The sequence below is a fragment of the Tiliqua scincoides genome, chromosome 2 (genome assembly GCF_035046505.1).
Source record: "Tiliqua scincoides isolate rTilSci1 chromosome 2, rTilSci1.hap2, whole genome shotgun sequence".
Lineage (NCBI taxonomy): Eukaryota > Metazoa > Chordata > Lepidosauria > Squamata > Scincidae > Tiliqua > Tiliqua scincoides.
Window position 1 is genome coordinate 190,271,119 of NC_089822.1, and position 25,770 is coordinate 190,296,888.

General features: G+C 41.9%; 1 protein-coding gene across 11 annotated transcripts in view; it reads left to right on the plus strand.

Moving 5' to 3' along the window:
* Positions 1 to 6,076: 6,076 nt before the first annotated feature.
* The window catches only part of MYOT (myotilin), a 36,722-nt gene continuing 17,028 nt past the window's right edge, over positions 6,077 to 25,770 (plus strand). For 3 of the 11 annotated variants that reach the window (XM_066612494.1, XM_066612496.1, XM_066612497.1), the window contains exons 1-7: positions 6,104 to 6,126; positions 6,217 to 6,346; positions 7,749 to 7,811; positions 10,174 to 10,315; positions 16,234 to 16,257; positions 17,830 to 17,949; positions 19,601 to 19,850. In XM_066612494.1, the coding sequence (XP_066468591.1) occupies positions 6,119 to 6,126; positions 6,217 to 6,346; positions 7,749 to 7,811; positions 10,174 to 10,315; positions 16,234 to 16,257; positions 17,830 to 17,949; positions 19,601 to 19,850 (737 nt within the window). In that variant the 5' untranslated portion in view covers positions 6,104 to 6,118. Of the gene's footprint in view, positions 6,127 to 6,216; positions 6,347 to 7,748; positions 7,812 to 10,173; positions 10,316 to 16,233; positions 16,258 to 17,829; positions 17,950 to 19,600; positions 19,851 to 23,263; positions 23,414 to 23,867; positions 23,940 to 24,071; positions 24,271 to 25,770 lie in introns of those variants that run through there. The other 8 variants (XM_066612504.1, XM_066612506.1, XM_066612503.1 and 5 more) reach the window with 6 other exon arrangements.

A 25,770-nucleotide genomic window follows, 5' to 3' on the forward strand; every position in this document is an offset into this window, starting at 1 on the left:
AACTGCAGAAGCACTATTCTCAACAAGTAATACTGAAGCATTTCAAACCAAAAATCCGATTTTTCTTCAGCAGTTTCAGCATGTTCACCCTTCATAAGCAAGTAAACAAGCCCCTTGTAGAAAAGTGATGATCTCTTCTAGTGAATTAAGAGTTTGACAAACTACATAGTAACTGAACTACTTGTAATTCTTTACATTCCCCAGCCTTATGATATCTTAAAATTAAATCAAAGACAGAAGGTCTTCTACCCTAGCACCGCTGCAAAAACATTCTTCTTTTGTGCCCATTCAAATCCAGGAGAATGACTTAAAGAATTTCATAAAAATTTAAGAACCCAAAAAGTTTTTTAAATGTACATTTTAAATGTTTAGCACTTAGACAAGCTTGGGTATGAAAGCATAGTAAGACTGCTAGGTGTTTGCATGTTGTCTGCAGAAATCATCCTACCCTAAGTTAGTGGAAGATTTTGCAAGAGGTGGTCCATGGTTATGTAACAACACAAGACACGAACATGCATTAGAATGAAGCCTGTCTTACCTCTTTACCAGGAGGTTTCAGAGATTCCTTTTCCTACCCCCGCCCACTCCTGACAGAGTTTACTTCAGGTCTGCCAGAAGAACAGTTTGTTGCTAAAACAGATGTAATGGACTGTCGACTTTTTAGATCTCTGGCAACCTGTTCCATGGAGACTTAATAATATTTTCCTAGCCCTCTTTGTATTACATTTGACCCTGTCCGGGAGATAACATAATTGCCCAAACGTTTCAGCTATTCAGGTAGTCGTCATTATTGTTTGTGTCACCAGCATGATCGGTATGTACCTTATAATATTCCTGGTGTTGGGTTGCAAAGGTCCCCCTCGCTTGATCGGGCAGAATCTAATTCGGTCATCTTCACTAAGATCTAGAGTTACACCAAGTAAAGGTTGCCATTTATGTGGAACACTGAGGTTGCTAAAATGACTCCCTTAGGTACAGTCTATGCTATTTCTTCTTTCAAGGTCACAGTCAGTACAATGCAGATGTTTCTGCCAACGCAAATTGAAAATGCTGGATGTACTGATGCATGGAAAGAAGCACCAATTTGCTTCTGCTTACAGTCTATATGAAATATGTTAGAAACCAATATGTTGATACGACTGCTCTTGAATAATATGAAATTATGCAAACAAGATATCAGATTCTTAGTTAGAAGCTACCAATGCAGAGGTTAAAAAAATAAACACCAGCATGGAGTGATACCTAAATAATTCTCCCCAACCCTTCAGAGAAGCGCCCAATTCTCCTTCCTCTTCTGTATGTACTAGTGACAGGAAGTTCCTTGTCCCTGGAAACTTGATCCATAGATCATGTAATGTGCAAGTCACTGGAATACAACTCTGAACTGTCATCTTCTTAAACAGTACCTGGTATGCTTTGAATCAAGCATGTTAGTCTTTATAATGACTTGAGGACTGGAGATAATGCTAGCATTTATTTGCAGTGCTTGCATATCTGATATGGTAAGGCTTTTGCTCAGAACTGACACATCCTTCCATCCAGCCCTGGATAACCTGCAATTTTCACATAGATTTGTGCTCTTACAGCCAAATCCAGCAGTTCCCAAACTGTGGGTTGTGACCCAATTTTTGGTGGTTTGAGAAGCTGACAGGGCAGATTAGCCTATGCACATCAAGGGTTAAACAAGCTGCTACTTCTGCTATAGCCACACCACTTGGCATTTTTAAATTGAGCAGCAGCCTGCAAGATTTCTAAATAGTTTGGGAGCTACTGGCCTAATCCTACTGTGGATTTATGGCAATCCATAAATCCTACTGAGGATCTCATGATCTTCTGCATTAAGTCCTCTGGTAAAGCACTGTAAAAGCACACCACCATCATGCACTGTGGGACCACTTAGACCAGGGGTGCCCAAACCTCGGCCCTGGGGCCACTTGGCAGTCCTTGAGGTCTCCCAATGCGGCCCTCAGGGAGCCCCCAGTCTCCAATGAGCCTCTGGCCCTCCAGAGATTTGCTGGAGCCCACACTGACCCGAAGCAACTGCTCTTAGCGTGAGGGTGACTGTTTGACCTCTTGCGTGAGCTGTGGGATGAGGTCTCCCTCCACTGCTTACTGTTTCACATCTGTGATGTGGCTGCGGCAGCAAAGGAAAGGCCAGCCTTGCTTTATGCAAGGCCTTTTATTGGTCTTGAGCTATTGCAAGACCTTCATTCATTGGTGGTTTTACAACTGATGAATGTTCATCTTTAATATATTCATCTTTAATATATACATTTATGTAAATGTATGTAAATTTATTCAAATTTTAAATGTATAATTCTTTTTTTCCCTGGCCCCCAACACAGTGTCAGAGAGATGATTTGGCCCTCCTGCTCCTTTATCCTGATGATTTCTCCTCCTCCTTTATCTGGTGTGCTCCCTGGGCCATTTGGTGGGCCACTGTGAGATACAGGAAGCTGGACTAGATGGGCCTATGGCCTGATCCAGTGGGGCTGTTCTTATGTTCTTATGTTCTTAACAGTGGTGTGCACTGATAATTATCTGTAAAGTCATTCAATAGATGCAATTGTCTTGTCTCTCAGGACCCAAATAATTGTTTTTTGTTTGTTTTTTGTTTTTAAATTTCCCCAAAATCCCAGCTTTTAGAAAGCGGTGTGTTTAATTAGAAAATTAAGGGCACAATCCTGGGTCTCCCTTGTGCTCGCTCAGGAGTGTTGCAAATGTGCCGTGAGGGGAGTGAGACCAGAATCCGACACTTAGGCCAGATCCTAACCCTTGACCCTGGCCCAGGTGGCCTTACCTGGGCTGCTAGAGTTTATTAGCGATTTTTGTGGTGCAAATCTGAGTAGCCCCATAGGGGTGGCTGGGGTGTTACTGGGGGTAAGGGAACATAAGTCCTCTTACTCAGAATTGTGCACCATCCCCCATTTAACTTGCGCTGAACAGTGTAGGCCAGTTGACCTTTCTGTTCCAGTGCAGGTTAGGATTGTGCTGCAACAGACTTGGCTCGTATGTGCATTTATTTTGCTTTATAAAACACTTTGTCAACTTTTTTTAATGAAAATGTGGTGCAAAAATATTAACAATATTTGACGTCTAAAGTTTCTTTTTCCTTTCTTTTAGTCTCACCCACTGGTGTAACACTCCGTCTTTTCTTCCCAATCTGTGCTCCTTTTGTCTCATGTTTTTCAAGATTAATTTACTTTGAAAATTTATCCCCAGTTCTTCCCATCTAAACACACTTAAGATGGTTTCCAGTAACAAACTGTCATACAAACAGAGAATAAAAACAAAATAATATATAGAAACAGCAGCATGATAAAGGGAAAAAGCTTCACTAATAATGCAAAAATAAAGACTTCAGTTCTCACTCAAAAGCCATGAAAAATGGCAAATAATGATTCTCTTGGGACAAGACATTCCACATATATAGCACCTCTTCCTCAAAATGAGTCTTTAATTATAAAGCAATGAACTATGAAATGAGTCAGTGTTCATAAGCCTGATGGTGGGACCTGCTCATTGTATTTCTGTGTATGGTTAACCCTTGTTTTAATGGACCTCGATTCAGCAGACTTCAGAAATAACAGATGTCTGCTTCCTTAAAAACTAGTCAAATGTGTTTTTTGCATACACATGTGTGGGTCAACAGATGCATGCAGATTTAACAGACTGTTGCTGTTATCAGTAGAGGAGTTCGTTTCCAGTGAGTAAGATAGGATTACAGCCTAAGTCTTATTAAACACAATGGGCTTACTTCTGAGTAAGAACACCATTTTCAAACATCTCTAATTATAAGAAACCCCTTCCCCTCATAATTCTGTTACACCAGGGGTACACCATATACTGCAAAGGGGGTGGAGCTAAGCTCCAGGGGTATATCCCCAGGGGTATCACCCCAGGGCTGTGATGTTACATGACTTTGTGATGTCACTGCTCTGGGTTCTTCCCAGAGGCTAGGGCACTGCTAGCATCATGTACCTCCTTCTGGCTTCTGTGAAGGCTTGGAACTTTCACAGAAGCCAGGATGGGGCACGGTGAAGCCCAGCACACTACCTTCGAGGAGAACCTAGGCAGAGGGGACTCGGTGGAGCCTGGAGGCAGTCATGCATCCCTTCCCCAGCACCTGGGGCATATATGCTTCAGGTTCCACCCAAGATGCACTTTGCCAAGCTCAGTGGTAGAGCTTCTGCTCTGCAGGCAGGAGGTGCCAAATTCAAACCCTGACACATCCAGATAGGGCTGGAAAGGACTCCTGTCTGAAACACTGGAGGAATATTGCCAGACAGTGTGAACAATACTGAGAAAGAGGGATTCGTTATCTGATGGAGAATTAAGCACAGGAGAAGCCCATCCATGATGCAGATGAGTTCATTCACATCAAGCAGCAAATTGGGGCCCAAAAGCAGGGTGCTGAAAGGACACCTGCCACCTTCTTCCCCTCCCCCACAGATGGAGACAGCTTCCTTACCAGTCCCATCCTCCATATAGCTCTTTATTTAAGAAGGAAGTGCAGGGTGCATTCTCAGCAGGCCCTGCATTGCGTGCTTTGTATAAGAAGCACACATTGAGAGAGATTGCTATGCTCCCAAGGATCAGAATGCAGCAGTGTGGCTCCCTCACCTTCCTCCACTGAGCACTGTAAGAGACTCTGTTGGGGGTTGGAGCAAGTTCGCTCTTTGCACAGGCTCCTTAAACAAAGAAGGAATGCAAAGCATGCTGGGAGTGATCCTAACATGTTTCACATTTCCTGCTTTGATTAGGAAGAAAGCCCCAGACAAGGGGGGCAGTGGGGCTGGAGGGGAGTGGCAACAGGGCTGTGTGCTGCCTCAAGAAATCCAATGGCTTCAGCCGGCCCTGATCTGGTAGGTTTATATAACCTCGGATATTTTATGTGCTTTTACAAATAGTACAGTAAATGATTATGGTGGTGCTCACACAGCCTCCCAGCAGAATCTGAAGTGTGAGCCCCTGTGTGGCCAAAGGTGGCATCACTGCAATTTGAAGTAGTGTCAACTTGCAACAACACTGTACCATATTACCTTTGATTTAAACAACTAGCAAGCCACATTCCCTCTAATGGTTGGGGGAAGTGTGCGGAACTCTGCCGTGCAGGACAGGCCTGAAGCACTTGGTGATGAGATCATCACCGAGAAGGGAGCTGGGTGGGGCTTCAGTTCTAGCTGTGCAGTTGTATGACCTCCGTATACCCGCTGTTCAGTAGTGCGAGTGAAGCAGAGAACTGGGTTTAGGGTTGTCAACCCTGGTCTTCAAGGATCTTCTTACACTAGGGTTGTCAAACAAGGCCCACAAGCTGCATCTGGCCCCTGGAAGCAATTTATCCAGCCCCCGTTATAGTTGGGCTCTCCCAGCTTGATAATTGGGTTCTTTCATAGCTTGAAATTATGAACAAGAATTGAACATTTTCTTTTCTGTTATTTGCAGCTAGGGAGTTTCCATGTGAGAACAAAGTGCTTATTTCTGGCCATCATCTGCTTGATGAAGTCATGACCAGCCCTCATCAAGCATCATGAATGCTATTCGGCCCACTGTATGAAACAAGTTTGACACCCTTGTCCAAGTTTGACACCTTTTAAGAGCTGCATGATTTGAAGTTCAGTTTGTGCAGCTTCTTCGTCATTGAGAGCCAACCTAACTTCTATCTGCCATACAAATATTTTAAAAGTTCCTTGTCCCCCCCCCCCCCCACATTGGGTCACTAGCAACTACCTGTGGTGAAATCCAGACATACTTCTTGGCCCAGGATTCCTGGAGGTCATCAGTGGTTGTAGAATAATACACAGAGAAAAGCTCAATCAAAAATATTCTTCATTGTGTGGAAGAGCCTGGCTGGTCTGCTGCAGTTTCACTTCTATTTGCGCCCACTGGCAGTGCTGCTAATTTTGGCACAGCACATTCCTTTCCATTCCATGCTGTCTGCCTGCATTCCGTTTGCACCTAAACGTGTTCACTGCTAGAGAGAGAGAGAGAGAGAGAGAGAGGATAATTCAATCTAACTAATAAGTCTGATTTATGTGGGGTTTTTTTTGTAGGTCTATAGAAAACTCCTGACCAGTTTCTTCTCTGTGATTACCAGCATACTGGCTGGGCCAGAGGAATGTCACAGTAAGTGCAAAGTCTGTTCCATTGTACATAATCTTCTTGTAAAATGTCTCTCTCCCAACCAGCCATGCTTACTGTTTATGTTCCCTTTAGGACCAAGCGGAAAACCACCACACTTTCAGTGACCATTGGTTCCCCAGCCAATGAAAAGTCTGACGGCAGCAGTAAAGCACGACACAGTTATTCCACTTTAATTCAGCCATTATCCATTGACCCTCAAAGAGTAGGTTAAACATTTCATTTTCTATTTGCATTAATTTAAATTTTTTAGCAATGACCCTATGATGTCAAGCCCAATATTGAAACTCTTCTTTCTCCTTATTGGTTTATTCTTCCTCCCATTTAAAACATTTCTGGCTGGGTTTTTGGCATCAATCAATGGGAGGATTAGAAGTAGTCATGTGGCTGCCCTGGAGCTTAGCCATTTGTCATATTCTTCCAAAGACATTTAAGAAAGGACAGTTGGATCAAAGCAGCTACTTAGTATAGAGATGAGAATTCAAAACATCCAGGGATTTAAATGCCATTCAGGCTGTTGGGGAGAAGCATAGAGAGAGATTACTTAGATTTCTTTTTATAAGCTTTTGCTAAAGCAAAAAACAAATGTATTCGCAGCTATAGCAATATATTGTTTTGCACTGTCAAGTGGAAGAAAATTTTAGGCAGCTACTACAGAATCTGTTTCCTTGAGAAGAGAGATTATTGGAAACTTATGGTGTTTTTGTAAGGTCTACAAGGTGTTTACAAATGCACACATCAAGCATAAGATCATATGGAAGCATCCAGACAGACAATGCTGCTTTGAAGGAGCAGAAGTTCTTCCAAACAGCCCCCAAGGCTCCAGTCTGTTTATCCTTGGCCCCTACACTGACTAGTGGGTTGTATCCAAAACATTTGGATACAACCCTCAAAAGCACTTGGACAAGTATTTTCTAACCATGAATGCCCATTGAAAAAGCACAACCAGCTATTAGCTAAACAAAAGTCTTGGAAAAATGTTGTCTTTGGTTCCCACAATTTCATTCCTCTTGCGGTATGACTGTGTCCAAATCCTGAACAGTCGCCATATTCCATCAGCATTGCCTTTTGCGCCATTGCAATATGTAATCAAAAAACCAAGAAAATTATTACTTTAAAATGCTAAATGTTTAGATGACTTCATTCTTGGTCTGTCAAAGCCCTCTATTAATTCAGGGGCCACTACTTATTTCAGAAGCCCCAATTCTCCCTAATCTTTTAAAATAAAATAAATATGTGATTTTTGCCATGAAGATTCCTCCTCCCATGATGACCCTGTAAGAAACACCAGTCTGCTGTGCAAACTACCATGGGATCGGTGTATAGTATAGTCTAAGTGGCACATCCAGGATTCCATGTGGAGATGTCCTAAATTGAACACGCATTCAGATCATCATGCAGTGTTCTTTCCAGTACAATTTGTACACTAGTTAAATGGAATTTTTTCCCCTAGCATGCTTATAAAAGGGATCTCAGAAGAATTTTGATGTACAAATGATAGATAAAATTCCCAAGACTTTTCTTTTGCTATAAATGTAAGAGAACTGACCACCGTTCTTCAGCCTAGAGATTGTGGCTGCAATGTATCACCTCTCTTTAAAATATAGATGCAGAGTCCATCCAAAAAGCAGACTGGATCTACCTACAAAGCAGCCCCTGAGTTTATAAAGGTAAGCGCACATAGTTGTTGTTAGATTTTCTGCATTCTCGTATCATAATGTTCCAAGACAGTTGTGATATTAAATTAACAATATCACATTTTTTAAGACGACCAACACAAGAAACAGCAGCATATCTGGAGAGAAAAACAAATTTATTTTTTTATGACTGTATTTCATTTGACTAAAATTTTGGCAAATGGTTTGAATTTCTTTCTCTTTTTCCCATCACCAACTGTACTTCTAATCATAGTGGGATATGAAGAGCCTGTCTCACTGAAGTGTAGGAATGACATAATCTACTCAACAGCGACTTGGATCCAAAAATCCTGTTGTATGTGTACAAGGCAATTCCACTGGTGAAGTGAAAGGAAGTCACTGATCCATACGCTGATATGTATGGGAGTTTCACAGAATTAACTCTCTCCCCCTGTGTTGCTTCCCAACTCCAAATTGTTACCGCAAATGTGGTTTGAAACACTATAATGGACTTTATGATAAAGTCAAACAGCATGGATATTTTAGACAACACATTTTAAGAAGATCTTTAATTTGGATATGGGAACAGATAAAATACAAGATATACTCTAAATTACCCAGATGGATAAAACCACTTGAAATAGCAACTAATCCGAACTGGATTAAAAAAGACCAAAATAAATCATAACAATCTGTTTAATATTAAATGAGAGATCTTAAGTAAGTTAAAAGAGAAAGGAATAAAATTGAACTGGTGGAATGAAATGCAAATAACAAGATTATGAGAACAAAAAATAGGTTTTTATGAAGAAGATATAAGTTTTGATAAATATTTTTGATTGATGAGGGGAAATATATATATAAAAATGTACGATTTTCTCCTGGAGATAAGAATGGAGGATGAAATAGTTAAAGATGCAATGGTGTGCTGGGCAAAAAATTTTGGATATAATATATCAATGGATGACTAGAAACAAATTTGGAATATAAATATTAAGATAACTAAAGTAGTGTCTTTTTAAAGAGAATTTATATAAAATTTTATAGATGGTATTTAACTCCAGAGAAATTAGCAAAAATGTATTCTGGATCATCAGATAAGTGTTGGAAATGTAAAGAGGTTGAAGAAACCTTTTATCATATGTGGTGGGCATGTGAAAAAGCAAAGAAATACTGGAAAATGATACATAAATTCTTGCAAGAGATATTGAATTGTGTATTACCATTCAAACCAGAAATATTCCTCCTAAATGTGACCCCAGAAATTAAAGACCAATATAGAAAATACCTTATTGTACATACTGTTACAGTGGCAAGAATACTGTTTGCGCAAAATTGGAAATCTACAGACATGCCAACTAGAGAAAATTTAATAGACAAATTTATGAAATGGAAGTTTTAACAGAAAGAATGAAAGAGGGATTTAGGTAGAGTAAGAAAATATTGGAAGCCTTTTTATGATTGAATAGATAATTCTAGTTAAACAATATTGAGTGTTTAGATAAATTTAAATTTTTATAATGGCAAATATGATAGCTTTTGTATTGCAGATTATTGTGTGGTTTTTTCAGTCATTTTATTTTCTTTTTTCTTTTTTTGAATAATGCATGTTGTAATCTAGGGCCATATCCTTATGTGTAACCTGTGTAGTACCTGCCCAAAGTCTAACCCATTTTCCTCACCTGTATCTGTAATAAATAAATAAAATATTTAATAAAAAAACACTATAATGGAAAACCTGTATGGGGCAGAAGAATATCAAGCAGAAAATGGTAGCAAAATTAAAGCTTAAGCATGCCTTCCTACACTGCTTCTCCACTTTAGTTAACTAGAAATGACTTTTTCTATTTCAGGCAAATGTTACATGTTTTCTTGAAATGTGTGACAGCTCCCAGAACCTATTTTATTTTAATCCAGAACCTATTTTGTTTGCCAAAACTCAGCCTTTGCACATAAAGATCAACATGTAAAACCAATTCTGATCACTTCCAGAGTGTCATTTATATTACCTTTGACTAATAATTGCGGCCGAACTGAGTGGGAGAAGCGATGATGCAGGCAGGAAGGTGCAGGCCTTCCCCCAGCACTTCTGGCAGCGCTCTGACTAGCATGCTCTTTAAATGCCTTTTACAACTGGTGCTGACTACCATAAAGTAGTGCCAGTGGAAGAGAAGAACCAACAATTGTCCATATGTATAGGATTGGTCTCTAAATTTATAAAAAGATTAGCTGTTGGATTTTGTATTTGTATTTGCTTTAGAACTACATAATTCTCTCACATCAAACTCTATGAATCCGCAATTTACCTCGCAAGTTAAAAATTTAGTTAGTGCAGCGTAAGTGGAACTCTATTCCATAGGTACATTTTACAATGTGTGTGTGCTTTTTCCTTCAGGGCCTACAAAACATAACTGCCACGAAAGGCCAGCTCGTAGTGTTTGAATGTAGAATTCGAGCATCACCCACTCTTCAGGTTTCCTGGTACAGAGAATACAATCAAATAATGGATTCAGCAGACTTCCGAATTTTAAGAAAAAGTAGGGTTGGTTTTTTGTTTTTGCTTTCTCTATCTGTGATACTTCCTTTTTTAAAGAGAAATCCAGTTGCTGATTCTGTTATTGGAACCCTTTAAAAGTAATTTGATCCATAACAAGATCACCTGCAAAAAATGACTCTGTTTGTGGAGTGGAGGGGGGAATTGAAGAAGTGGATGCCATCTGTCCACTTTGGCCCTGTTAGAGCTGAAGAGTCTTCCCTGACACTTCTGGGAACTTTGGCATGGCTTCCATGTGGGATCCATAAAACTCTCTGGCAAACTTGGTCTACCCTTTACGATCCAGATTTAAGCAACCAAGGTATGAGAATTAAATATCTGCTTTCTGAATAAAAAGCAATTAAATATTCAGGTTCCTACCATGAAATGTGCATCCCAATCCAATGTCGATTCGCGGTTGTTATCCATGGGGAAGATAGACTGACAGCTGCACCAGAGATGCGGGAGAGAGACGGGTTGGCGCCACGTGGATTCTTAGCCTCCAATCTTATGCACATTAATTTTAGAATAAAATTAATCAGATTCAGTTTCTCACAAACTAGGACTAGGATACAGGAAGGAGCTTAAGCCTTTGTCCTGTTATGGCAGCTGCCATTTCCTGGAAAAAGGCTATCACTGACATCAATGCAAACTTTTTCCCCCAGGGTAAAAAAGAACAGTGTTTGCTGATTTAGACTGAGACCATAGTTATATACAGGGTTAACCCTCCCCACCCCACTGGTCCTGATCTAGCTTCTATTTACTGAATAAAAAACAAACACATGAGCTCCAACCATGAGCTTAAGGTAACATCGAATTTTATCATAAAATGTGCATAAAACTGGAGCCCAAGGGCCTGTGTGCTGCCAACCTATTTCTTTCTGCATCTTTGCTTGATAATATCTAGTAAAAGAAACAAAAGATATCGTGGTGTTCAGCGTATCTCTGCCCCCTGAAAATGGGCATTGAACTGGGGCAAAGAAACAGAGTATGTCCCTTTACCAGGAAGAGGAATAGGTGTGGGGGAGACATGGCAGTCACATGTTGCTCACTCTACCTAGTTAAGCTGACTGTGTAGCTGACCTTAATGTTCCCCTTATGCTAATGGAACCATTTTTCAAGAAAGCCACACTATGACCACTAACTACAGTCCAGTCGCAATTACTGCTTTGTTACTGTGTTCATAGAGAGAGAGAATGAAGAAAAATACCAAAGCATCCTAGAAAAACCAAAATTATATGAAAGGTCTCCTTTTTTGCAGATACTAATCTGGTACAATGCACATTCTGGTGCAGGGTCAATAAAAAATAACAATACTGGTTTTGCCAGTGAGTTTGGTCCAATTTATTATTTAAAAGACTTATATCCTGCTTTTGCCATGCTGAAGCAAATGTCCAAGGTGGTTTACAAGTAGCACACTGAAATGTACAATATGCAAAACAATAGAGACGTAAGAACAATAGAACCGGGGGGGAGGAGCGACTATTTAGACCACAGCATTATTACAGAGACACAGACACTGGAGGTCAGTTGACAAATTGTCATAATTGAAGTGCCGCTACAGAGAAGGCTTGCTGTTGTGCCGCCATCCCTCTAACTTGGTATAGAGGCTGCACTTGTAGGAAAGCGTACAATAGCGCTTTATGCAATATCTAAGCCCTTTGTGCATGTCTAATAACACTGGTACATGCAGAAAGTGCTAAGATACATTTTCAGATTTGCAGTTTGGACCCTATAGAACTTCTTGATTGACTTTCAGTAAGTAGAACTCACAACTTTTAAAATCAGTAGAAGTCTTCAAATTGACCACAGAGTGATGCAGATTATACCTTTGTATCATTTGCTTATTTTTTTTCCTGGCAGATTGAAATGTAACAATAGAATACTATTCTGCTTAAAAGTATCTATTTTGCCCAAGAAAGCATTGCATCTTCATGTATAGTCCCATGTATAACAGTTTCAAATAACAGAATCTAAGGATCCAGATCTGAACTTATTCCATACTTCAAGGGTGCTATCTCAGCTCTTTTTCAAAAATACTTCTCACGTCTTCCTTACCCACCTGTTCTCTGTTCGAAGGTAATATGTGAGGGTGCTGGTGAGGTAAAAACAGGTGGACCAGTGAAAAGCAAATGAGAGAAAGCAGAAGAGGCATTAAAATGAGAACAAATGTACTGTATTGGATGACAAACAGCACAGATTAAGAACTGATAGGGGGTTAGCAATATGAAAGCCTGTGTGACCTTTCAGTCTGCATGAATACTTTATCTCGTATATTAAAATACATTCCACATAAACCCTTCAAAGGCTTCATTGATGGAGATACTATTCACATCAGTAGGGTTGTCACTGAAATATTTTTACTAGGCCAAAGGCAGTGGTGTCACTAGCATTCGCGTCACCCGATGCGGGAGTCCTGCACGTTACCCCATGCAGTGGGCGGGGCATCACCCCAGGTGGTGGGAGTGGTGATGTGCCATCGCCCCACCCCCACTGGTTTTTTTGCTGTACCTTTTGTTAGAACAGATATTTCAATGTGGTTTGTTTCATTGCATTCTGCATGAAATCACACATTGATTGAAATATGATGGTATTGCTCCTCCAAACTCTGATTTTAATGATTTTGAAAACTTGCAGAGTCTCACACACACACCCCTGTGTCAACTTACTAACAACTTATTGCAGCAGTTCTCAAACTTTTAGCACCAGGACCCACTTTTTAGAATGACAATCTGTCCAGGACCCATTGGAAGTGATGTCATGGCCAGAAGTGACATCATCAAGCAAATTAAAATATATAATTATAAATAATTGAATTAAAATAAAAGAAATAATTAAATAAGGGGGAGCCAGTCCTGTTCCACCAAGTGAATCTACTCTGAAGTAAGTCCCATAGTGGTCAATGGGGCTTACTCTCAGGAAAGTGTGGGTAGAATTGCAGCCTGTGAGCCCAAGCCTATGCATGTCTACTCTGAAGTAAGTCCCATAGTGGTCAATGGGTCTTACTCTGTAGCCTGCCTGCAATAACACCCTCCCCCAAAAGAATCAGTGAGATTTCCAGCCCTCCCCAGTGCCCAGATTAAAGTTCTTCTATTTTAGGCATATCCATATAAAGGCTCACCTGGCTTTGCAAGTGCAAAATAGAAAACGGTCCCCTACCAGCTGAAGCCTCTTTTTTTGTGCTTTTTAGTGGTGGTGGTGAGAGAATCTGCCTTCTGGAGCATTTGTTGCACTCCAGCTCCATCAGGTTGGGACCATTCTGGTGTCCTCACATTCCCCTTTGCCTGGCCTGACCACCAACCAAGGTACCTTTGCCTACTCGCAAGTAAACACGACCATGCGGCTGCTTCACTTTCCATAGGGCTCAATAGACTGCAGCTGGGAGGGCGGGACCTCCTTCTCCCTTTTGTGTTTTTGGGGACTGCATTCATTGGATCGGGACCATTCCGGTGTTGTTGGATTCCTCTCAGCCTGCCCTTTCCAATGGACTATGGCAAGTACACCTACTCATGAGTAAACGAATGATATGGCTCACTTTCCATAGGGATCCATTCATTTTTTCTTTCCTGGTTTTTGGCCATAACTTTTGAACAAAAGGAGCTATTTCAATTCTGTTTTTTGCATTGCACTCCACCGGGAATTCCACATCCAACAGTGTATGGTATGACATGGTAGCCCCTAAAGCTGCAATTTTAGCACATCACCCCCCTGGCACATCACCCAGTGTGGCCCGCACCCCCTGCGACCCCCTAGCGACGCCACTGCCAAAAGTGTGTTTTGTTTTTTTAAACGTGAGTTTTCTGTTTCTCAACAGTGTTCAATTGGTTCATTGGAAACACATGTTTAGTTCTTAGTAAAGGTGTGCACCACTTAAGGACAGGCACATTCTCCTATTCTTGTTATGTGATTAGGTTGCTAAGTGAACATTCAGCCCAATTGAGTTCTTTTGTTGTGTAAACAGATATTCCCTGCAAGAAACTAGCTGGCTGTAGGGGCTACTGGAGACAGATTGTCTCTTTGTTGTGTGAACACACACTCTGCTGCAGGCTATGGGAGACGGGATTGCCTCATTAAGAACCACATTGTTGTGCTTTGACCACCTTCATGTATGATTTGCAGAAGCCTGTACTCTAGTACCCATTTAGAAATGGGCTATGTCAAATGCAAGGGAGGGCACCAGGATGCAGGTCTCTTGTTATCTGGTGTGCTCCCTGGGGCATTTGGTGGGCCACTGTGAGATACAGGAAGCTGGACTAGATGGGCCTATGGCCTGATCCAGTGTGGCTGTTATGTTCTTAGTAGCTAATTAAGTATTTTCAAGATCCAGCACGGGAAAAATGTCAGGCTCTAATTCCATTCCTTGTAGGCTTTTTCCTGTTGCATCAGGCATTGTGTATATACCCTCTGTGCCTGGTTCCTCCCATCATTACTTGTAGGTTTAAAAAGAACAGGTTCACCCAATGGATATGTCAATACTCTAAAATATTTTACTATGAAAATGTATTGGTGGAAGCCTGCTTGCATTTCTCATCCAGTGGTCCAAAAGCCTCATGTACTGTTCAATCCTACCTAATTCCCCTGCAAATGCAGCTGCGTCAACAGAGTGAGCACTGCATCTCATGAGGGAGTTTTGGGTCTGGAGGCCTCCCTGAGTGAAGGTAACATTTGTTCCCTTATCCTGGAGCAAGCCTCTGGTGCCCTAATGAGTCTACTTGGACCTGCTCTAGCTACTTTGCTGGAGCAAGTCTGAGTAGACCCAGCTCACTGCATCAAGGCCAGAAAGGTGGATGGGATATCAGTGGTGCTGTGGTCACCAATATTGCCCTTTCTGATCTGGATCCGCCCCTCCCTGCCCCATCTCCTTCTACCCACCCTGCCTCTCTCTCACTTTGCACACTGACTTACCAGCAGTGGGGCTTGTTGGCAGACCACTGGTGCAGAGCCCTGGCTACATGCTGCTTGTAGTGATGGCTAGGATGTACTGTATGGCGTGTGGCCTTTTGTGACAGCCATAAAGCATGCTCTGCTGCCAGAACATGAGTTCTGGCAACATAGCAGGCCATTATGATTGGACCCCTAGTAATGTCATTAGGCTACATTCCTACACACACTTATTTGGAAGCAAGTTCCACTAAACCCAATGAGTAGAGGCGGGAGAAAATGGTGACAATAAAATCAAAACATGTAACGCCACTTTCGGCTCTTCTCATTTTTGTATTAAAAAGAAAAACCCTCCATCAGTGAGAAATAAAACTGTTTATTTGTCTTTTATTATTTAATCTGGAGTGCATGGGTAATGACTGCAACTATACCACTGATATCACCTACTTAGTACACTTCTAAAGAGATTATAATTTTAGTATAAATTTAAACTAAACATATAGCAGCACTTCCTGCATTTCTAACTGGAAAACAAAGAGATCTGTGAAAAAATAAAACTTTTCCCCACCTCTATAAATGAGGCTTCTTTCTTTGTTTATGTGCATAGGATTCTGCTGTAAGTCTCTTGTGGTGTATTGTTTCCATTGTACACTACTAGAAAATGAAAAATGGCAGATAGCTGTGTTTGTTCCGTTGGGGGAAAAAATTAAAAAGCTACAGTACAAACTGGTAATACCTTTATTAGACCAACCAGAAAATCCTCACAAAATGTTAAACGTTCAAGTTCCCTAGAATTCTTCATTGGGCTAAATGTTAACCAAAGCAAAAAGGGAGTGGTGTAGTGTTCACATGCAAGACAAGACCATACATAAAAACAAAACTTCAATATAAATAGAAGAAAAATTGGCATCAGAAATCTATCCGCATTAGGTTTTACCTACTTGCAGTGTGCAGCAACTTTCATTTGTCTGAATTCAAGAGAAGATTACAATTTGCCAATTCTCCACAAATAAATTCTCTTTTCTCTCTTATTTTGTACAGAAGCTTGCTTATCCATGGTCCCCGGTAAGTATTTTTAAATTAGTAGGCATTGTTCCCAATTCAGCTGTAATTGCACAACACATATGACACAACTAATGGTTCCTGATGCAGATGTTCACTCCCATCTAAATCAAGACACACATGAGGCCTAAAGAAGCACGGCAATGCAGATCTGGATCCAGACAGTTGTATGCACAGAATCCTGCTCTGGTACGCAGATCTCCTTGGCTGGATCTGTGTAATAATATTTAGCAAATCACATGCCATGTTGCCAATAAGAAATGCACACTGTGGCATCCCATGTGAAAGTGGCAAAACAGCAAGCAAGAAAGCCCACATAGTATCTGGGTCATCAACATGACGTGCTGCTCAAGGATATTTAGTTAGCCCCATTAAGTTGAGTGAGGCTAACTCACAAACAAGTACTGCATACATAAACTGGCAGCTTTATTTAGAGTCCAGTAGTTAGGGACACACCTTTCCAAGCAGTTAATAAACAGAGTGTCTGCATTTGTGAGCTTGCATATATTGAGCAGGTCCTTGGGTTCAGGCCACAAAGCTTGAGTGGAACTGCAGTTTGCAAGGGCTTAAATTTAGATTAAGCCACTTATTATTGCTGGTATGGTTTCTTCTGATGCTCTGTTTTGGTTGTCCTGTTCTGTGTGTTGTATTAAGCTCCTTGCTTCTTGATGGTGGAATTTGTTTGTCTGAATTTTGACAGATCTGAATTTTCAGTTCTGAATTGTTTGGTTTTTTTTATTAGTAAATCATTTTGGAGTGATATATATAGACAACAGAATAAGGTATAAAATGCTTACACTGGAAAGATTGATACAGAAAGAATGTAACCCGCACCACAGTTCCTGATTGATTTAGATAGTATGCAGACATTGTACAAGTAAATCAAGGAGCTGCTTCATGAAATCAGTCAACAGGTTCATAATTTACAGCCAGGCTCACTGCTGTTACCATTCATCCTCTTGAGAAGACTATTGGCAGAAGGGATCAGTGCTTTCCAGGTAGACACATTAACTGTGTGTCTACCTGGGTGTGAGGGGTATTAAGTTGCAGCTTAGTTAGTAGGCTCAGAACAAGCATAGCCACTGCATTGAGACCATTTCATTCACTTCTTTTACACACGCATGCTATTTTATCACATAGATAAAAGCTTTGATGTAAATACTGATATGAACAGCCATGCAGTATGCCTGTGTGCCTAGGTTTTATTTGCAAATGTAAACAGCATAACAAATTGTATGCATCTGGGTTATGTCAGAATGCCAGATGCAAGGGAGGGCACCAGGATGCAGGTCTCTTATTGTCCTGTGTGCTCCCTGAGGCATTTGATGGGCCACTGTGAGATATAGGAAGCTGTACTAGATGGGCCTATGGCCTGATTCAGTGGGGCTGTTCTTATGTTCTTAAATGCTGCTTTTTCCTTAGTAACATTTATTTCAGTAAAACAATTCAGTCCATCTTCTATGAAATATTAGAAGTAGATGCCACTGCTGCATGGGTGAGGATGGAGGGGAATAGTTGCATAGCATTCTGTTTTAAGTTATTAAAGTATCTCATTCAATTATTTCCTTCTTTTAGAGGAAGTTTGCACATTGGTGATTACAGAGGCTTTTCCTGAAGACTCTGGCATATTTAAATGTATAGCTGAAAATGAGTTTGGTGCTGTAGCATCCAGTGCACGCCTCTCTGTTTCCCAAGGTAACTGCTGTTTTGTCCCTTGTTCTGTTTCCTTTCTTCAAGACAGTCCAGGTGTTCGGTTTGGGAAACATAAGTTTCTCCTAGCAGAAAACCATGTGCTCCAGCCCAGTAACACTCTGTTTACACCTTGAAATACATCAGATAACAGTATATGCAACCCAATTATGTGTTGCTAGTTAACCAGGTAGCAGAGCACAGGATCAAAACTGGATGTACAATATGAGTTCCGGAAAAGCTGACTTACATAAATCTAAAGCTATGAACACACAACCTGTCTGATTTGAAGCTGCTCTCTAAAACTTGGGTACTCGGAGAACTGTCATAAGGCACATGATCTCTTGCACTGCTTACTGCAGTGATTTTCAACCTTTTCCATCTCATGGCACACTGACAAGGCATTAAAATGGTCAAGGCAAACCACCAGGTTTTTGACAATTGACAAGGCACACCATGCTGCCAGTGGAGGGACACATCTCCCGTTGGCCCTATTAATGCCCTATTTGACCTTCCACCAAATTCCTGTGGCACACCTGTGGACCACTTGCGGCATACCAGTGTGCTGCGGCACAGTGGTTGAAAATGGCTGACTTAGTGCTTAGATGGAATGACTGCTTCAGAACCAAACACATAAGCTGCACAGAGCTTCCCACTGAAGAATAAGTGCATTTAATTGTAATTAAATATGTGTAATTAATTAAGAAGCCCAGCTGTTCCGAGGCTCATGAGATTTATTGCCAATGGAGATATAAATCAAAACTAGATTGGTGCTATTCCTAAAACAGTGCCAGACTTTTAGGCTAGACTCTAGCCTAGACGCCTTTAAAAAGGGATTGGACAAGTTTCTGGAGGAAAAATCCATTATGGGGTACAAGCCATGATGTGTATGCGGAACCTCCTGATTTTAGAAATGGGTTATGTCAGAATGCCAGATGTAGGGGAGGGCACCAGGATGAGGTCTCTTGTTATCTGGTGTACTCCCTGGGGCATTTGGTGGGCTGCTGTGAGATACAGGAAGCTGGACTAGATGGGCCTGTGGCCTGATCCAGTGGGGCTGTTCTTATGTTCTTATGTTTTTATGTTTTAAATTACTAAGGGCCCAATCCTATGCAACTTTCCAACACTGATGTAGCTGCAGTGCAACCCCAAAGTAAGGGAACAAACATATGCTTATCTTGAGGAAGCCTCTGTGACTGATCCCACCACAGAATGCAGTGCATGCCTCATTGGCAAGGCTGTATCTGTGCTGGAACATTGGACAGAATTGGGCCCTAAATTTATTGGTGTTGTTTTTTTTTTGTTTTTTTTTGAAGACCAGACCCGATTTCTCTCTCACTGGCTCTGGGTAGTGGATGGGATCCCCAGGGATTCCCATCTTTAGTCTATGACTCAGTTTCAGTTTCTAAATAAGTCCACATTATTGTTGTCTTTTGTTGTTGAGTTTCACTCAAACTATTGTTGTTTTTTTCACTAAGAAGATATGGTGGGATTTTCCTGATGAGTAAAGAGAATGCCAGATTAACAATCTTGTAGCTACAATAAAGCTCCTCAAGAAACCACCTTCCAGCCCGAAACAGAAGAATGATATCATGGAACGAGTCACTACCTTTTGCTTTCATTTCTACTGGTGTCATTGATAACTGTGCTTTTTCAGGAACTGAAGAGACTGAAGATTTTAAAGCAGCTTCCTCACTGACAGAGATGCCAGTCACAGGGGACATCACCTCTGTACCAAACAGCCAATATGAGGCAGTAGGTAGTGATGTGGAGAACAGACTTTCCAACCAGACTTCTGGCCAAGCAAATCAAGCTGAGCACTCAAGTTCCTGGTGGCAGGATTATGAGGAAGAAAGCAAGGATTTTTGTGGCATTTATGAAAATCCTTCGGAAACTTCAGATTCATGGTGAGTCAAAGCAAACAGCACTGGGGTGCCTATGTCTCTTCTGTCCAATGTTGCCAATTGCTCTAACGGGAGATAATTGCAAATACTAAACTGCTCTGTATAACATGCATGGATTTGGAAAGCCCAGTTACTGGTTTGTCTGTGTGCATATGCTAAATTCACATGTAAATCTAGCTATGCTACCTGCACAGGCAGCTTTATGTGACATATAATAATTTTATGCTATGACAACAGAGATCATAATGCCTTTTTAAAGGCATGAAAACGTCACTTCCAGTTTTGCTGAAAAACTGGAAGTGATGTTTTTTCACTTCTAATAGTCATTTTGAGACCTGCAGAGGTTGCAGGTGGACGCGTGTGGTCTCTGTGGGGCTCAGAAGACCCTCCAGAGGTGAGGGGAGCACAGCTCCCATTGCCTCCAGAGGGTGGGGGGGTGCCCCCCATATCCATGGATTCAGGTATGGGGGGGAGTTCCGGAACAAAACCCTCATGGATACGAGGGCACACCTGTATTCCAAAGAGTATTAATGAGACCACACCCAGGAAGGCAATTCAGCACCCTTATTTTGCAAATAACACCCCCCATTTTCTCTAGAAATGTTAAGTCAAAAGTGTTTGTGAAAATCCAAAAGCAAAATAATTTTTTTAAAATCAGCTGTCACCTCTCCCACCCCCAAACTGGCCATATGTTCACAACCTTTTCCCATGGGGGGGGTCACAACCTCTTAAGGCCCAATGGATCAGATTTCAGGTTGGAATGGGAACTGGTTGTTAATCCAAGAGCAGATAGCCTTGCCCTAGGCAGCCATGGGTCAGCTTCTGGAAATGGCAATCAGTGGGAAAACAAGAAGCAGAAAAGTTCTGAAAGGCTGCATGGCATCCATAAACCACCTACATTATCAGTGGTGCTGTGAAGCAGCAAGGACTAACAGCCCAATCCTATCCACACTTTCTTGGGAGTAAGCCCCAATGATTCTAATGGTACTTACTTCTGAGTAGACATGCACAGAATTGGACTGTAAGCCAGCAGTTTTTTTTCCCTCTGTGCTGCCCTAGTGACAGAGAGGGTAAGATGCCTGGAGGGTAAGATGCCAGATTTCCCAGTATGAGCCCATATGGTGCTTTACTTTCAAATAATTCCTCCTGCTACTTCCTATATTTGGCAGTTTTTCTGAGGAAGTGATAGAGCCGGTTACATTATTATACTTTGCATCCTTGCAGATACGTACACATTATAATGTTTTATCAGAATGAGTCTTCCCCTGCAGCTGATTCCATGAACGGGATAAAAAAGGAATCTAAAATCCAGATCAGATTACAAGATTGCCTTTGAACCAGTTGCATCTAGTACCAAGACTGGGACCTTAGGGAGAGGTTCAGGAATCCCCTTTTAAAAAATATTGTAAAATATATTTACAATAATAAAAGGGAAAACAGAAAAAGGAAAAAAAAACACAATAAAGAAAGACAATTACAACAAAAGGAATCCCTTTTTTTAATGACCGGCAAAGTTGTGAGATAGTTGATAACCATATTTGTAGTAGACATAATTCAAAAAGTGCTGATTGCAATAGATGTCAGAACCTGATGTGAAAGTTTAGGCTAGGTTAATGCCTTTCTGAGTAGATTATATGTTGATAAGCAATGCAATTTTCATTTCATATGTGTTGGCTATGTTAAAAGTGCTATAATGGAGCTTTATGCCAGAGGTGACTGTAGGAGACTTTGGTTGCAATCCTGACCACATTTTCCCGAGAGTAAGCCCCATTGAACAAAATAGGACTTCAAAATAGTAGACCTGGTTAGGCTTGTGCCCTTGGTAGAGGAACCTGTTTGTAGGGCTGAATGCAAGATGGGGGGGGGGCGGGGGTGTGGAGAATTTTTTTTTTTTGAGGAAAGCAGAGGTATGCAAACTTCAGTTCTTCAAACTGCTTGTTCACTTATGTATTAAATAAGGAGTAAGAAACCAGGAACCAACCTAAGCTCATGCCTTTCTTTGTTCATTCAGCCCTTTATAGAAACAAAACTATTCTTTGATGACTGGCTGTCAAAAAAGCCAGCTGAAGCAAGCTGAAGTCAGAGGTGCTGAAGTTTGATTTATCAAAGGGGAGAATGTGACCTTCTGACTCTCACATTTTATGAAGCTGATGATTACTACAATTTCCTCCTTTGCCCAACAGTTTCTACTTTTGAGTGAAGAGGTTTGGTTTTCAGTCCAGGCCCATTTCCTTTTCATGATTGCTTTCTCTTGAGAGGAATTTATGTTGATTGGTACCCAATTAACACTTGTATTGTAGAATGAGTGTCCCAAGCACTGGTATGTTGCACTTGAGTCTACATTTTGATTCCATTTTAAACCTTCATAGTCTCATGTCCGGGGAAATGGCTGACAACCAAGAAAGAGGCGAGCAATTTATAAGTTTGTGTATTTAGAAATCTAGGGTGTTTCCCCCCCCCCTTCTGTAGCTCCGGATGCATCAAAACAATATCGCTTGAATACTTTTTTCAATTGCTGATTAACTTGGGAGGAAGCATTGGATCTTTTTGAGGTGGTGAATACAGGAGTAGATTCTTGTGAAGTTTTATCTTGGCTCCCCAACCAGGCTCTTATGGGAGAAATTGCAGAGAGTGTTTTGGCTGACCTCCAACTTGCTAGTCCTGGAAGCTGGCTGTTATAAGTGGATCAGGCTAAATATTGTTTTGCCATGCAGCTAAACTAGTTACAACAGAGGATGCACACTTGTTTCCCCACAAAGTGTGGCCCAGGCTAGCAGAGATGCAATGTTTATTTAGACATAAGTTGCAGTGATATAAAGCTGGAAGTGCCTCTTAAAGTGCTGCTTGCTTAGGTTAAAAGCAGAAGTTCATTTTTCCCCCCAAAACTGTTCTAGTAGTCACATGAAAATACAGGCAGATTTAATTGATCAATGAAGCAATTTAACCCCTTTCTGCCCAGCCCACAGGTGTACACATGCGATCCCTGTTGCGTATATGCAACATTGAGCAGAAATGGCTTAAGCCATGGTTAGTAAAAAAAGATTCTTAGCTATAAGTTTTAGCTTCATGCAGAAACCCCAATATTGTGTCACTGCAACCTTTTGGGAGTGGGTATTGGGTTACTTTAACCGCCAGTAGAATGTGGTGGAACCCTGAAATTTTAGGATTAAGTGATAAATTAATTGATGATTGATTGCTTGATAAAGAAAACCCCAGACTGGGTACCCCATAGAAGAGAAACACTCAAAGGCCACGGATTTGGTAGGACCATGCACATGTTGCATGTCTCTTCTTTTAGAGAGGGATGCTTGAACAAAAGGAGAGCTGGCAACGGCCAGGCTGGAAAGACTGAAATCTGATCGCGGGGAAGAACCTGCGCTTCACAATCGGAGTCCCCTCGTGGAAGGCGCGGGGTGGGGGGGGGGAGAAAGAAAGGGTTTCTGAACCAGGGCTGCCTACATCAGAGATGGGGCACTCCAAATCTGGGCGCCTTGCATCTTTCTCCCTCTTTTTGCAATCAGCCAGGCAAGTGCAGTGACGACCCTTTAAACGACCTCCTCTGCAGAGTAAGTACCAATTGGATCTCCCCGAGCCGAGCAAGCCCTGTTCTGGGGGAGAAGGGCTGGCCGGTGCAAAGCGGCAGCTCTCTGGAAGCAAGTCCTGGTCAACTCGGTGGGAATGAAGGGTTCCCTTCACCATCAGGCGCGCCTTTTTGTTGCACCGTCGAGCTGCACGCAAGTCTCTGCTGCGGCGGCTCCCGGCCAGCGATGTTTGGAAACCCTTCCCTGGAGGGCGGCTGGGGGGCTGCAGTGGGTCTCACTGCTCAGCGCATGGTGGTCCTGGAGACGTCCAGGAGCACGCGGCAGCCTCGAATGCCTCCTGGAAAGGGTTGTTTCCTTGCACTTGTGAGCGCTGCTCTTTAAAGGGGGGGTTTTACTACTCCCCCCATGTCCACTTTGGTGGATATTAATAGTTGGCCTTGCTGAGCCCATTCCTGAGCCACATTCCTAATTTGCATGGTCTCTCCCTACTCCGCTGGCGCCCAGCCCGCGATCTCTGCAGGACTGCAACCTATTGCATGCTTACTCAGGAGTAAGTGCTACTGAACTCGCGAGGACGCGATCCCCCGCAGAGAGCTCGGCAGCTCCTCCCCCCTCCCCGCGCGTCTGTTCTACCTGCTTTAATAACTGTAGTAGGTGATGAGGAGGTTTAGGCAGGACTCTTATTTTGATACCTTAGCCGGTGTAGGTGGACAAGTGAGTCCATCAGATGTCATGATTTGGCAGCAGATAAAAGTCGCGGGTCTTATTAATACTAAGCGGAGAGCTGCTACTATGATGGTATTCTGTGTGTAAGTGAATGGCTGGCTTCCCCCCAGGGCGCTGGTTCCAAACGCCCAGGTGATTCTGCCTCTGGGCTGTAGGTAAGAAAGACCCTTTTTGTGTTCCCCTTCCTTAGTGCCTTCACTTGGCTGGACCTGGAGGAATGTGAAAGACCCAAGCGTGGCATGGGGGAATGGATGGGGGTTTGGGTCACTGGTGTTGTGCATCCCGACCCCCCCAAAGTCTCATGGTTTTGAAGCAGGCTGTAAGTAGGAACACACTGATTGTGGAGTAAGGCTCCCCTCCAACCCAGAGTTTACTACTTCGGAGTAAACGTGCTTTGGATTGCTTTGTCCAACCCAAAGGAAACTTTTCTTTCTTGAACGTGTGTATGTGTTCCCTCTGTGATGAGTGTTAACAGGAAGGAGTGTTTTGCGGAGTCTAATGAGATCAGGGTCTCGTTATTTGGCTGAGTTTTCGGGAAAGGCTTCATTTAGGAGCGGGGGGGGGCTCGTGGCTGGCTGTTCTTGGAGGAGAGAGATGATATTGAAGCATGTGCTCCACCCATCCAAGTGTACAGTATTTTCGTTTTTACATTCCTTGAATGTGCCAGGGGAAGAAGAAAGATTTGCTGGTTTCACTATCCTTAGAAACTTCTTATCTATGGGTGGTTAATCTGTAACTCCTTGAAAATGTTGAAAAGGGGGGGGAGGCTCTTAAGTTCCACTTTCAAAATGAGACTCCTAATAATTTGATCTCTCTCTGGAGAATGTATGGTCTCATGGAATGTGCTTTTGGTCTTTCTGTGACTGGTATACAGCATATACAGAATAGCAAAACAGCTGATCTGGAAGGAGGGGGAGCAGGTGGTGAGGATGATTCAGAGTGGGGAAAAGTGGTGTAGAAAGGGTTAACCATTCTCTTCTCTACTTGCTCCTGTACTTTAAAAATGCAGCCTCCTTTCTGTTTGTTTTTGGGATTACAAACAGTTTTGATTAATGTATAGATTTAGAATTATCTGAAGCTAGAGTAATTAAAAAGTGTTCTATGGGGGCTGTTCATTTGTTTCAGAAGTCTTATATTTGTACTTATACAAAGTACTTTGTATTTTGATCAAGTAACTTACCAGAGTAATGCCTAATGGCTAAAGATGTATAAATTCTTGCACATTGGCCAACTGGTTTTAAAGAAACTAAATGGAATTAACAAGCTTAAATAATGGAAGACTGAACATTTTTAATTACACACAGTATATAAACGTCTACAGGTTTGCTGAGTACCAGTTCAGAGAAAGCTAAACTTGTATGTCCCAGTGAATTCAATGCACTTAAGGGTCAAACTAGATGTGATTTAGCTCAGAGGTTTTTTTAATGCATGGAGCAGCTGTGGGGGAAACTGATCCAGATTGGCACTGTGAAGAAGGGCGACTTTAACCCTCTGCCCCTTTGCAGTCCTCCAGATTCCCTGCCCCACAGCTGCTCTTTGCCTTGGAAAGGAAGTGCCCATTTGCACTAATGAGCCATAAACTCATTTTACTTTCTCTGGATTAAATCTTGTATCTGCAGTAGCAGAAGGTGATTCTTGTTTGAAAGGTTACAGTA